Source organism: Dicentrarchus labrax, unplaced genomic scaffold (genome assembly GCF_905237075.1).
Source record: "Dicentrarchus labrax unplaced genomic scaffold, dlabrax2021, whole genome shotgun sequence".
In the NCBI taxonomy this organism is placed as follows: Eukaryota; Metazoa; Chordata; class Actinopteri; family Moronidae; genus Dicentrarchus; species Dicentrarchus labrax.
The window spans coordinates 28,532,883-28,547,367 of record NW_026136705.1 but is presented as its reverse complement, the minus strand read 5'-3'; the positions used below and the strand labels follow the sequence as shown (position 1 = coordinate 28,547,367).

General features: G+C 39.2%; 1 protein-coding gene across 5 annotated transcripts in view; it reads right to left on the bottom strand.

The window, feature by feature from the left end:
- Positions 1–1,590: 1,590 nt before the first annotated feature.
- The window catches only part of gria4b (glutamate receptor, ionotropic, AMPA 4b), a 121,180-nt gene continuing 108,285 nt past the window's right edge, over positions 1,591–14,485 (bottom strand). For 2 of the 5 annotated variants that reach the window (XM_051401724.1, XM_051401726.1), the window contains 4 exons: positions 13,802–14,049; positions 9,728–9,842; positions 7,726–7,863; positions 1,591–3,739 (listed from right to left, as the gene is read on the bottom strand). In XM_051401724.1, coding sequence (XP_051257684.1) covers positions 3,575–3,739; positions 7,726–7,863; positions 9,728–9,842; positions 13,802–14,049 — 666 coding nt within the window. In that variant the 3' untranslated portion in view covers positions 1,591–3,574. Of the gene's footprint in view, positions 3,740–7,725; positions 7,864–9,727; positions 9,843–10,497; positions 10,613–13,801; positions 14,050–14,485 lie in introns of those variants that run through there. The other 3 variants (XM_051401723.1, XM_051401725.1, XM_051401727.1) reach the window with 2 other exon arrangements.

The window sequence follows — 14,485 nt, the reverse complement described above, 5'->3', positions numbered from 1 at the left end:
TTTTCCTTTCTGGTGTCGTCACGTTGCTGCGTTTGCACGTTAAATTACAGCCGCATCAATCTGTCGATCATTTTCTACATTAATCGATTAGTTGTTTGGTCCAGAAAAGTGTTTTTAGCCCAATATGACACAAAACATATTCAGTTTACTATAAAAGAAGATGAAAGAAACTAGAAAATATTCACATTTAAGGATCTAAAATCTGAGAATTTTGACAGTTTTTCTTTAAAAATGACTCAAACCAACAAATTATCAAAATAATTGATTAACTAATGAACATTTAAACTGTTTTTGGTGGCTGTAATCATTCCTCCTGTCTGTCCTCAGGGGAGGATCTACAGAAATATTCACTGGATGGTGGAAATATGCTGAACAATTATATTTATTAATATTTTGCCTGAAAAAAAAACATGAAGATATTTTAATTAAAAAACAATCTATTTTGTATTGTATTAAATATTAGTAAAGCACTGAGAGAAAATCACTTTTAATGTGTTAAATTTGACACCATAATGGCTGAAAAGAGATTTTCCTTTCTAACATGATTCTGATATTCGAGATAATTATTATTTTATATTATTTATGGTTTATTTGACAGGAACAGATACAGTAAATATAGGTTTGAAACAGCTATCTAATGCAGGTATCAACATTTTTATAGCAACAACCGTCCATAGAGGGTTTAAATAAGAGGTTAAAACAGGAAGGTCAAAAATAAAAAGTTAATGAAACACAAAAAACACAGAATAATTTGGTAGCTGTCTTAAAAGTAATAAAGTTATTGTCCTTTTGTTTTATAAAATTCCCTCTTTGTTTCCATAATCAGTGTAAATTGTGTTAAAATAAACAAAACTGCTCTTTAAAGTGAGATTTTGTGAGGTTTTAATGAAAAAACTAATAAAAAGTTGGATTTTATCATCAATAAAACGATCAAATAACTTACTTTGTCTGGTGATCAATAACTTATGGTGGCTAATGTTAGCAAAAAAATGTTCAGCACTAAAATAAAAGCAGTAAACACGTCGTACCTCAGCTGTTCCACTCACTTTCAGTCCGAGTCATGTCACGAGACGAGAAGATCGATACCACTTCGATGTCTGCAACCAGCAGTCGGTTAGCTTAGCTTAGCATTACTGGAAGCAGGGTGAAGCAGCTAGCCTCCAACAAGCAGCTTTATATCTCACAAGTTAACGTGTTATATCTGCCAGTTGATTATTTGCTCACTTAAGATGTGATTGTATATTTACATGTCGCTTTTATCTTTTAACCACCTTCAAATCTTTGGTTAGCTAATAGATAGAAGCTAATAGCTTATTATAAAAGTTAGCTAATAGCTGAAAGATAAAAGTATACCAAAAAGGGGCGGGGCTTAGGGTCAACTTTCACTTTTATCTTTTAACCATCTTCAAAATGTGGTTTTCTTTATATCTAAGTAAAGTTGGCCGATGCCCGCTTATTAGGGGACATGCCAAAAAGGGGCGGGGCTTATGGAGGGTCAACTGTAAACAGCAAATCAGGGGAAGTTAAATAACACAAAGTTTCATGACAATCTTTTTTTTTGCAAACATCAAAATAACGACACAGTGAAGATTTGCAATTTGAAATTTGTTTTTACTTAAAAAAGATCAAAATAAAGATAAAATAAGACGCCGTTATTACACTTCAGCTCTAAGTACGGTATGGCAGGACAAAAAAAAAAAAAAAAAAAAAAAAAAAAGCATGACCTGAAATATTTCAGCTGGTTTCTTCGTCCAGCCAAAACCAGATGAGGAGGAGGGCGGCGGTAGCTGATGAAGATGTGGCGTCTTGTATCCTATTGCAGATTGTCCCCTCCCATTTTTGTCCCCCCAAAAAACAAACAAACAAACACACAAACAAACAAAAACAAGTGAGCGAATACATCTGCTACAGTGTGTCCAGCCCCCCCCCCTGCAGGATCCACAGTGTTTGAATTAAAGGGGGAATAAAGGGGGCCGCTAATCATTGTCCAACATATCGACACTTCAAATAACACATAGCGAGAAGGAATTTATTTATTTATTAATAGTTTTTTTTTTTGTTGTTTTTGACAAATTTCGCATCCTCGTTTTTTTATGGGAGGGGGGGTCTCTCTCTCTTTCCACACACACACACACACACACACACAATATCTAAAAGGGTCTACCCAGATAGTTTTGACTGTCGACGTTTTAAAACCAGGAGACAAACAGTTTTTTTGTTGTTGTTTTTTTTTAAATTTCTCAGTACAAAAAATAGAATCAAAGAATGAAAAAAATAGTTTATTATTCTGACTGCAGAAACTTGATTTATTATTTTATTATAAAGCTCTACTTGGAGCGACTGGTCTGGGTCTAACGTCTGCACAGTGAGGGTTGTGGTTTCTTAAGGATTGGGGGTGGAGCTACTTTAAAACATTCATCGTTGAGTATATTAATGAATTTGTATGTCACAGGTATCAGAGTATTTCGGGCAGTCGATACCCCTTCACATTAAGAGTTTTTTTTATTCTGAAATGTTCCTATATAATACAGTTTTTATTCAACACAAATCTCTTCCATCTTTATTTTTTTTGTCATTATTGCGATGAATTAAAATCTTTATAATGATTTACAAAAACAAAAACAAAAAAAAAGTCCACTACAGTATGTACATCTGTTTTAAAAAGCAAGCATGTTTTACACAGTCGTCCCTTTTTTTTATGTACAGCTAAAATTCTCCATTTAGTTTTTCACTGAATATACATATGTACTTATTTTCACAGTTTCCTATGTTTTGCTCATATATTCAATATCAATAGATTTTATTTATTTTTATAATCCTCATTGTTATTATGAATACAAATATTATTCGTCGTCGTCTCCACCATGGCGCCGAGCTACAACTCTCCCAGCGTCGCTCGTTGATATCTAGTGAGATCGTCGTCTCTCTCGAACGCCGCCGGCGAAAAAACACAGTTTTTTTGTTTTTTTTTAAAACAATCTTGATTGTGGTTCAGTTTTTCTTTTTGCCAAATTCACAGCAAATCCCCAACAACAACAACAACAACTAAAAAAAAACCCAAAAGAAATGCACAGTTCAGTTTCAAGTTTACAGTTTTCTGGTCTTCGTCTTTTTTTTATCATCATATATTATGATATTATTCCGTCCTCGCCATTTCCAGGTTCCTCTTCCGACGCCGGAGCGGTACAAAGGTTGAGTGGCTCCCGGCGAGATTCCCCTAGTTTACCCTTTTTGATTCGAACTCCCGCGTGGCCACACAAATGGAGATTGTTCTGGGTTTTTTTCCCACGTGGTTCTGAGAGGAAGAAGTCATCGAGCCACAACAGGAAGTCATGACCTCTAACAGTTGGCGAGGAGAAGGAGTGGGGAGATGGGGGGGGGGTTTGTTGTTGTTTGCGTCCTCCATCGGTCCCGTCTCGCCCCCCACTGGTGGTGACCTGTTGAGTGTTGCGAATCCTGTTTGTGATTAGTTTCTAGGTTTTGTTTCGTGGGCGGTGTGTGTGTGTGATTATTGTTTTTGTTGTTTTTTGTTTTCTTGTTATTGGCAATAAGGCACTTGAGAGGTTTTTGGTTTTCACGGGAGCTCGGAGGAGACCAGGGCGAGGCCGGAGCTCTGGCGGAGGGGAGGCCCGGTGTGGACGGCCTTGGGACAGTCGGGCGTCAGCACCCGTCCGTTCTCCCCGACGCTGCCTGTGATGGACAGACGCGCCTTGTTCCTCATGGCTTCTGTAAATGTTAGCTGAGGGAGGAAGATAAAGAGACGGGGTTTGTGTGCGGAGCAGGTGGAAGTAAGAACAGTTGCAGATTGGAGTTTTAGTTCAGACATTGTTAAGATATTAAACAACAAACATCTCAAAACTCGACCACAACAGCCCCCATTTAAGCAACTTTTACCTGCTATGATTACACTGTACTCATCAAAGAAATACATGAGAGCGGCCATGCGTCACTTTCTCGTCTTCAGAACGACCACGTACCATTTTCGGTGAAATAAGTGCTGAGTGGTACTGTGCCTAAAAGCTTCTGTGTCGCATTTCGCACATCAAACACTAGAAAAGACCTGACCTGACATTCTTTACTTCCCCAAAGTGCGAATGAGAGTAAAAGAATCTGTAGCTTTAGGCGATCCACAGAGAGGATAAAAAATGTTTAAAATGTTGAACCAAAGTGTCAAACACTTCATCACAGGTTAGTTGATGAAGTTACTGAGTGTCTGTAGATTGAAGAGAATCAGAAAAGAGGCTCAGTGATGATTCTACCTTAAAACAGCTGTTTTTGGTTTGACGATGTGGAGCAGTGGGTCTTTTAACCTCAGTAATTCACATAAACTGAGCTGATCTACCGTCTAATAATGAACCTTGTAAACAGCATAAAGTAGAACAGGAAGTGGAGATAAAAATCGACATGTTTTCTGTCGGCTCGTAGTAAAAGGTTAATTAGTTTACAGTAACATCACATCGGAGAGACGCTGAAAAATAAAGTCTGACTGACAGAAACAGTGGCAGAAATATGATATTCAATAAGGTAGTTGTGGGATAGCTAAAAAGTAATAATACAATATTCTTATTTTATGGTATTAAATTGGCAAAAACGTCTTAGAAATATATGCTATGCTATTCTAGTTTATGTTGAAAAGGCTGATTAAAGCTTTATTATGTAACATTTCTGCATTAAACATTAGAGCTATGTTCTATATGTAGTTGAGTTGTGAACATACATTATCCCAAATGTTTCCAACAGTGTTCAACTGTCATTTTATTTAGATAAAAGTTAGTTAAAAACTGACTTTTTATCTAGTTTGAAGCCACATTTCTACCGTCCACTGTTTAGATCTTGGTGCTTTTTAACTCTTTATTTTAACCGGATGAAGGATTTTAGTCATCGGATGTCTGAATCTTAAGTTATCAGAGAAACAACAAGACTTTAACTGTCTGCCAAACATCATAGAAAAAACTGTGATTTTTAAGGTGGAACTGCTTTATTCAGTGTTTTTACTGGTTTTAATCAGCGGGTCTGTTTGTTTTGGAGAGGAGGAGACCTCTGCGGATAATTCGGCTCTCGGTAGAAACCTCCTGAACATTGAACACTGAAGGAATCCTGACCGCCTCGACGTCACCAAACTTCATCTTTTGTTATTGTTTTGATGTGAGAGGCAGAAATCACACAGTATATATTTAACGTAACATTACAAGATGAATAAAAAACGCATTGTCTGCCCAGTTAAACGCGTCCAATAGTCACTATGAGTTGAGTAAGAACTAAAACTCCAATCTGCTTCAACATTATTGGTACAAACAACAGGTAGAACAATGCAGTACAGATGTACAGTTAAATATATATATATATATATACACAGTAGTGTAGCAGAAAACACCTTTCATAGCCATTCAGTACAGTCTCAAGCCAGCCCCAGACTACATGTAAATCCATTAACGACAGAATTATTACACAGTGAGTGATAGTTGCAGGCAGTGGGGGACAGGGAAGCTGACTAAGCAACAGTCAAGCTAATGAAGAGTTTGCGCTGAAGTGCTGATGGGGGACACATAACCACGTTGGACAGATATGCACCGAGCGTGAACAGATATCTGAAAGTCTAATGGTCAAGCGGGCCTGGGGGGAAATATCCGCAGAAAAAAAAACAACAGCTCACATCAATAAAATCAGCTCAGCTCGAGGGACACTTCACTTACGTTCACCCTCACAAATGTACGCCGTTTAAATATGGCTTTATTATATAGGTGCTTCGTCTGTGTGTGTGTGTGTGTGTGTGTGTGTGTGTGTGTGTGTGTGTGTGTGTGTGTGTGTGTGGCTTGAGGCTGGTTTTCTCATTAAACGTTTTTTTTTTTTTTTTGTACGTTTATTGTAACTGACAGACGTGAGATATCCCTGAGCTACAGCATGTACTGTTCAGGTTTTTGTATGTGAGCGTGAACGTTTGATGGTTTCTCGATGGGAAAACAAAGGCGGTTGGTGCTTCAGAGGTTTAGAGACTCAGAGACTACATGGACGAAATGTACTGGATGAAATGTCCTCACAAGGGTTAGACGTGTGTACAAGTACAAAGACATTGGTCCTCATTTAACTCGCCTTTCCTACCTGTTAACCCGTAAATGGTTTCAGTTTTTTTTAACTATAATATTATTAATATTTTAAAAAATATCCTCACTATCTGTGTCAAAATCCAAAAATGTCACAACCTGAATAAAACAAGGGTAAAAGTTGAATTTTTTTGGACGATATTGTTTCTTAAGGATTATTTTTTATGTTCAGCTCTGATAGGCATTAAATGTCTGTCTGCTGGAGGATACATTGGCCCAGATATATGGCAGTAGTTCCCAACCTGTGGTCCTGGACCCCCACTAGGGGTTGCCAAAGCTTCATGAGGGGGTCACGTGGCCTTTTTGATTTTAAAGGGTGTAAGAAAACTATAGTATAGTATAGTAGTATAGTACTAAGTATATACAATAGGCCGATATCTCAGCATTTCTGTAAAGAAAACTTAACTAAATTGTTATATTTTTTGATGAACAGCCTCTTTCTGCATTAGAAAACAACCAAAGAACAAATAAAACAATGAATTTGTGAAAAAAGAAGCTGTTTAAGTACGTATGATTGTTAAAAATACAGAGAATTGTATTAAAACTCATCCCTGATCAATATTAGCAGGAAATAATCTCCTAAAAATCGCTCGTTTTACACAAACTTCCTGCAGTTATTGTGTTCACTGTACAGTTTATCAGTTGTTCTCTATAGTACATATAAGGCATTCAGAACATTTTTTTACTTTTTTAATACAAAATATGAAAGAAAGTAGCTAATAAATTGTTTAAAGTTAGCACATGAACTATTGAAAAGTAATAAAAACATTAAACCCTAAAATGGGCAGTTCATCCTGGGAGATACAGCGTTTAAACTGTAAAATAAAGGTCATATTTTGGAATATTTTGGCTTACATACATCAGAAAACTGTTAAATTAGCAGCGTGTTGACATAAAACGAGCTAATCTCACTAAATTTGTGCACTTTTCTCATATTTAATCCTCAAAAAGTTGATCAGTCGTGGCGTTCGTGGCGCGTTTTCCAACATTACCGAATTCCTCCGAACCCCAGATGGTGAACATTATCTCCTCGCCGAGGTTCAGAGTGATACATTTCAGATTTTGGCAGGAAAACGGGTCACATGGTAAGCTCGCTTGATAAATGAGGGCCAACGTCTGCAGCCACACAAGCTGCGAAGCAGTTTAGAGGCGACGTCATGTCTGAGGATGAGTCGTCACTTCCTGTCACATTGAGAATAATAAAACAATAAATTTAAAAAAAGCTCAAAACGCAGACCAGGACGTCACATGACCACATACTGAGCAGACAGAGAAGTGGGAAGCATTTTGCCACTGGTCACGACAGTCACTCAGCATGGGCAAAGCTAGCACAGAGGTGTGGGGGGGCGAAGGTTTCACTTACAGTCTCTGTGCGGGGAGATAGCGAGGGGTTGTTAGCAAAGGCTTCTACGAAAACCCCCAACTACATCTTATCAGCTTCCCCATCGCTGCCATACCCAGTGAAACCCTCGCTAAACTCGGCTAAGTTGGGGATGCTTTGGCTGGGCCTCGGGCTTTGGTTCTGGCTAGGCTCGGGGCTATGGCGGGGGCTGCCTGTCTGGCAGGGGTAGCAGTGGTGGCGGGGAGGGTGGTGGTAATGGGGGGACTGGGATTGGGCCTCCACCTTCATTCTCTTGGCCTCGTTGCGCGACTTGTAGCAGAATTCAATGAGGGCCACCAGCATGGCCAGGCCCAGGCCCCCGACGAGGATGTAGAAGACCCCCGCCACGTTGCTCAGACTGAGGGCCTGGGACGACTTGTCCTGTAGCCGGCGGTTGAGGGGGGGAGAAAGAAAAGGGCAAAAGTCAGCACTAGTTTTAGCAGCAGCAGCAACATTTATACAGAAATATCTCACATCATGCACACACACACACACACACACTCACACACACAACACGTATTATTGATCTACGCTGCCGCGATCCTCTCAGTCGACTGCTGCGCGGCTTTACGTAGCCACGCGAGCAGGAATAATCTCTCTGCATTTAAAGCTGCAGCAGCTCATTTTTAGAAACATATTTGTCGTCTTATTCCCTAAAACTTTCACTATATCCTGACAGGAGAACACGAGACGGATAATCTGTGAAAAAATCAGGTTCCTCCGGTTTGTTTTAGTGCCCCGAATGGCATTTACAAGAATCCACCGGGCCCCGAATGAGAACAACCAATCAGAGCAAAGGAAGATAGTTGATTGTTGAGTCCCAAAGCATCAAATACGGACGCTTTGGGACTCAACAATCAACTATCTTCAAGCCTTCAACCCAAAGCATTTTTTATATCTTTTTCAGCTCTGATTGGTTGTTTTCATTCGGGCCCGGTGGATTCTTTCAAATCCCATTCGGGGCACTAAAACGAGCCGGAGGAACCTGATTTTCTTTTTTTTTTTTTTTTTTTACAGATTATCTGTCTCATGTTCTACTGTCAGGATATAGTGAAACTTTTACTACTGCAGCTTTAAAGGCTCATTTCAACCAAATTACATTAAACATGTTTCCTCATTTACCTTCAGTGCTGCAAGACGTGCAGATAGTTTTGGTTTTGCAATTAAATTGCGAATAAAATTTAGTGGCCAAAAATTATGAAGGTCACCTGTGCGTAATGGAAATATTGAGGTTTCTTATTATTACAAGATATTATGTCATTATTTTGACATATTAAGTCACTAGTTTGAAATACAAAGTCACTATTTTAAGATAAGTCATTATTATAAGATACTAAGTCATTATTTTGAGATAATAAGTCCCTATTATGAGAAAGTGTCTCATTATAACAACTCATAATGACATTGGCAGTAATGAGCTTCCATATGAAGGAGCTTTAAACATCTTCCTACAGTAGAGACACTCCTTACATAAACTGCTGATCTATGGATTATCTAAAGTGACGAGGACACAGTTCCTGGAGACAGTTGCTGCTGCCGATATCCCAAAACTCAATTAAAATTATCTGCACGGCTAAAAAACACAGAACTGGAGGCAAATGAGAAAACATGTCGGGGTTTTATTTATTTATTACGATTCGAATGAACTCGCCTTTAAAAGTTTCCTTCCGTGTTTCGACATTCACCTTTTAACCCCCGTTCTTTAAACTCAAACATATACATCTGATCTCTCTGAGCTCCGACTCTCGCTCCTTTCCTCCCATTTATCCCCCCTCCCCCCTCGCCGTTTAAAATCACTCAAGGTGGCGTTGAACTTATTACCTCCACACAAAAAGACACTGCCTGCCATGCATGTGGGCTCATATTCTGACAAGGTGTGTCCCTGCACTTTAAATTAAGAAGGAACTCGACTGATGTGCAGGGAAGGTGCTTCATTATATATTGTTTAAAGAAAAGTGGCATGCTCCAACTACTACAGTTGTCATGAACATGCCCTGTAAAAACCGCACCATGCCTTGTGTCTGTCATGCTGTTTCCCTCAGGCTACGCCTCAAGTCTCTACCTCTGTCACTCGCTGTAGTGATTTATATATATATATATATATAAATATATATGAATGTGTGCGAGCCAGCCTGCTGTAATAACAGAACTACTGCCAGCGGTAGCTATAAGAAAAAATGTGCATTTATATATATATAGAGAGACAAAGAGAGGAGGGGAGGCTCCCGGGCTGGTGGAGACTGACCTTACTTCCCGAGTCCTTGGGTCCACACTCCCCTTTATCGTACCACCATTTGTTTTTCAGTTTGTCTAAGACTCCTGCTTCACTCAGTTTCAATACGGCAAGGTTTACAGGCGTTCTTCAAATCACGTAGGGGAGGGCGGGACGGGTTGAGGGGGGAGTTGGGGAAGGGTAAGGTAGGGGGAAAATAACATAAATAACATCATAGGACATGTTATTTTATGTTATTCAATTCAGAAGAAGCCCAACAAGAGCAGCTCAGTACTCCTTTTTCACAAAGTGACGAAGCCGGAGGGCGAGAGGGGCTCCCCCCCACTTTGAGCTTACATGTCTCTTTGCTCATTGAGATAGTACGGGGGGTGTCAGGGGCGGAGCTAACAGACATATATATGCTTGGGGGGGCACCCCCTCACCTCGGCTGCATCGCTTTTTCTGGAACGGGCGCATACTGCCGGGACCTTTCTTACAGCAAACAGAGGCTCGCACCGTCAACACAAAACTATTAGCTTAGATTACGCTTCATATATATATAAGCCAATGTGGGAGGGGATGCTAATTATGCTAAGCTAAGCTAAATCCAAATCTAAGCAGCACAGCGAATATTTTTGCTTCGACAGTACCCGCTCTCCTCTTCTGAGATTAAAACACTAGCGTAGGTTGGATGATCGACCCGGCAGATGCTCCTGTTGCCAACAAAAACACATTTTCTCTGTTACCCGAATCATAAGGTCACATGGGGGGGGGGGGGGGGGCATAGCGACATAGCGGCTAACCTTCTCGCCACCGCCTCCGCTGCCACACTCTCCTTTGTCGTACCACCACTTGTTTTTCAATTTGTCCAACAGGCCTTGCTCATTGAGTTTTAACACTGCCAGGTTAACTGCACTTCTTGAAAACGATAAAACATATTTGGTGAGAAGGAGGGGGGTCAGTATGCTGTCCAATTTTAGAGAGGGGGGGGGAGAGAGAGAGAGAGAGAGAGAGAGAGAGAGAGAGAGAGAGGGTGAGGGAAGGGAGGAGTAGCAGTAAGAGAGGGGACAAGGGTGGAAAAGTGCATAAATTGCTCTAAACATCCCCGGACCTGAACGCACACTGAACACAGATCTCTCCCCCTCGGTTCGATACGTGTAATAATGTCACATGATGTTGTTAAATGAGCGTTAACGTTTAAAATAAGAGTCAACAACAACAAAGTTTCAGAGTTAGCAATGAAAGCTAGAAATGAAAAGCCTGCTTTTTGTTAACGCCTTATTTTTTATTTTTTTATTTAAAACACTAGATATTTCGAGTAAGTCTGCCACCGTTATGATAAACTGAATATTTGTAGGTTGAAAACTTGGTTCACAAGATAAATTAAGGTTGTACAAAGACGATCAGGATAAGAAAGAAGAATTTAAAAAAAACATGTTTATTCTGTAAACAGTTAAAAAGAAATCTCTAATCTTTGCATATCAACATCTAGCGTGATAGATTTAATAGTTTTTACCTCTTCAGGCCTCTAAAAACACTTAATATTAATAAAACAGAGCAGAAAACATCAGTCTTTGGTCTGAATGTTGAATTTATCTAATGATTCTGATTCAAATATGCATTAAAATATGTAAATATCACGTTTTTCTCCTCTAACAGGGGATAAAACAAGAAAACACAATACATAATTGAGTGATTAAATGTTTTTTTCTATTTGATTGAATGATTTTAAATAAAATGTTGGCAATCGGCGCCGCGCTTTGAGATAAAAAAAACCCTCTAAATAATTAGTTTTCACACATGTATACAAGCGAATGTATGTCAGCCAATTCAGAGCTCACAGGATTTTCCGAGCATTAAAGCTGCTCTGGAAAATCGCGATTGACTTGCATTAAAACGTGACGATGAAGAGAGAGAGATTTATCTCAGCGTGTGTTTTGATCCCTTTTAATTTATTTGCATCATTATGAAAAATAAGAACAGAAATGGAACAAAAAAAAAAAAAAAAGCAGCAAATATTTTCACTTTTAGCTGATTTCTTTTGGTCAGCGGAGCCACGTGAGATAGCAGCTCGGACCGACAGCGCTCTGCCTGCTCTCGGTGTTTTTGCTGGTGTGTGTTTCCTCGCTGGCATCCGGACGAGTGACTGACAGAAGATGATAATCACCCCAGATTAACAACATGGAGGTGGTGGTAGGGGGACTACCGTGATCTGTCAGGGACTCCTTCCTGTGGCTGAAAACTGGCACCAGCCCCGGATTCAGGAGCTTACAGAAAACAGCTGACAGGGGTTTTTAATTTACTGCCCGTGAGGAGTCGGCTGCCTTGCTGTTACAGATTTATAAGGATTAAAATCAACCTTATTGTTTTTTTTAATGCACTCTCTAATGATCAGTGGTGTTTTAAACAATGGGCCTCATGCAAGAAGCAACAAATGTCCTCTTATTTTGTTGTTTTCAGAGTCCACAAAGGAAGAAATATAGGTTTTAAATTAGAGGAGCATCAGATTAGATGTGTTTTAGAGTAATTATGGTGTTCAGGTTATTAAATTCAGAGGCTAAAGAAACACTATTACTCCATTAATTGCTATTAAAACTATAAAAACTCTTTGGTCACTACATGTATCATCAATATGTCAATATATCTTATAGATGCTTTATGTTTTCATCTGAAACCCAGTGAGTTAGTTTAGTTTTTCAGACAATTAAAACATGAAGAAATATTTGATTTGAGTACAAGAAAGTATTTGTTAAGGTAACTTGAGTAAAATAAGTAAATTTGATTGAGTTAATTGAACTTAAATAAGTATAAATAATAATATATGCAGCTATCTATCTATCCATCTACAGTGAGTTAGGTTAACTCAAACAGTTTGAAGAAACCTATCGCCTTAAAATTTATCATCTCAAACAATTTAAACATGAAAAAATATTAGTATTTTAAGGTAACTTGGGTAAAATAAGTTCATTTCTACAAATTCCATTCAGTTAATTGAACCTAAATAAGTATAAATAATCATATCGCAGTCATATGCAGCATTTCTCCAAACTTATTTAAACTTATTCAGTTAATGATAATTTTGGATGATTTATAAACTGAAATAAAAACAAAAGCGTTACAGCAGAGTGGCGCTAACATTCATATAAAGATATAAAGTCAAGTTAAAGAAAATTAGTAAATAGAACAAACTCGAATTAAAATACTTAATTTTTGAGTTAGATTTAATTAATTGGATTGAGTGACTCCACATTGTTGAGGATTAAGATATATAATCTATCTATCTATCTATCTATCTATTGTTGCATGCGGCCCATCGTTCTCCACAGGAAACAATCACTGTACACACATCTGTGAAGTCTTTTTTCCTTTTTTCCTTGAGTATATTTATCCGTCCCCTTTCAGCGAGACCTCGCCAGCGGGCCCCCTTTTTTTTTTTTTTTTTTTTTTTGATCGATGAGTGTGCGGATTGAAAGTGCGACTCCCCACAGTAACGACACTGTATTCTCTGGCAGGTCTGTAAATCCCGACTGTGTGCGGGTGGCAGTGACAGAGTCTGGCAGAGTTAGCCAGGGCTGAGCATTCAAATGGCTCCCCCACCAAAAAAAAACCCACACTACTATTTCAGTTCTCGCAGCCGTGAAGGAAAAGCTTGAAGTTAAGCAGGAAAAAAAAAAAGAAACTGCTAATTACATTTAAAATAAAAAAAAAGAAGATTATCCTAAATAAAACATATTGAGATGAGTTTCCACAAGAGGCTTTTGAAGCATGCCATTCCAACACAGCAAGCACAAGAGCACACAGAGCTTACCTGGAGTGGAGAGCTGTAAAGAAAAAGAAGGAAATAACCACCCCTGCACCACCACAATGACCCACCCCCCACCTCCACCTCCACCTCCACATGCATGCAACAAACACAGATGTGTGAGGATTCAAAAAAAACAAAACAAGCCACTAATTCTGCCTTAAAAATAAACACATAAAACGCACCCTCCCACCCCGACACCAAGCAGTGGAAACAGATAAGAGATACAGAAAAAAGGCGGCACACCAGGGAAGGTGGAATACCATAACAACACGTGGGACATATTGTTACACTATTCCACCCACCTTAACTGTGAACCCTTCGGTGTAGCTACGCCGTAGCCTTTGGAGTCCAGGTTGCCTCCCACTTTCATGGTGTCGCACGGCTTGCGCTGCTCGGTGTACTCGTTCATGGTGGACTCCAGCAGGAAGGCGTACTTCCCTTTGGACTTGCGGACCCGCGCCACGCCCTCGGCCGTGGTCTTGGTGAAGACTGTGGGCTCGGCCGACTTCATGTAGCCCCACATCTTCTCGTAGACGGCGATTTTTGAGCGCTGTGAGTGAGATGGGGGGTTGTTTTGAGAGAGAGAGAGAGAGAGAGAGAGAGAGAGAGAGAGTTTGGGGATGGAGGGAGGGAGAAAGCATATCCGCATACAGGTGGAGAAAACTGTGTCACCGGATTACTGGATTTAAAACACCACATTCTTATTAAATCGACCTTTTCCCAACCTTTTTTCCTTAAAGGACCCCTTTTCTATAATTTAGTTAACTCACAAAGTGACATATTTTATTAATATTTCATTATTATATTCAATTAACCCAAATACTGAACTCTGAAGTTTGTGTAAAACAAGTAATTTGGATGAATTTTGAAACATTTTGGAACTTTTTATGCAATTCTCTGTCTATATTATGTATTTTTATAATTATTTAACAATCATACAGACTTAATCGGCTTCTTATTTCACAAATTCAGTGTTTTCTTTTCTC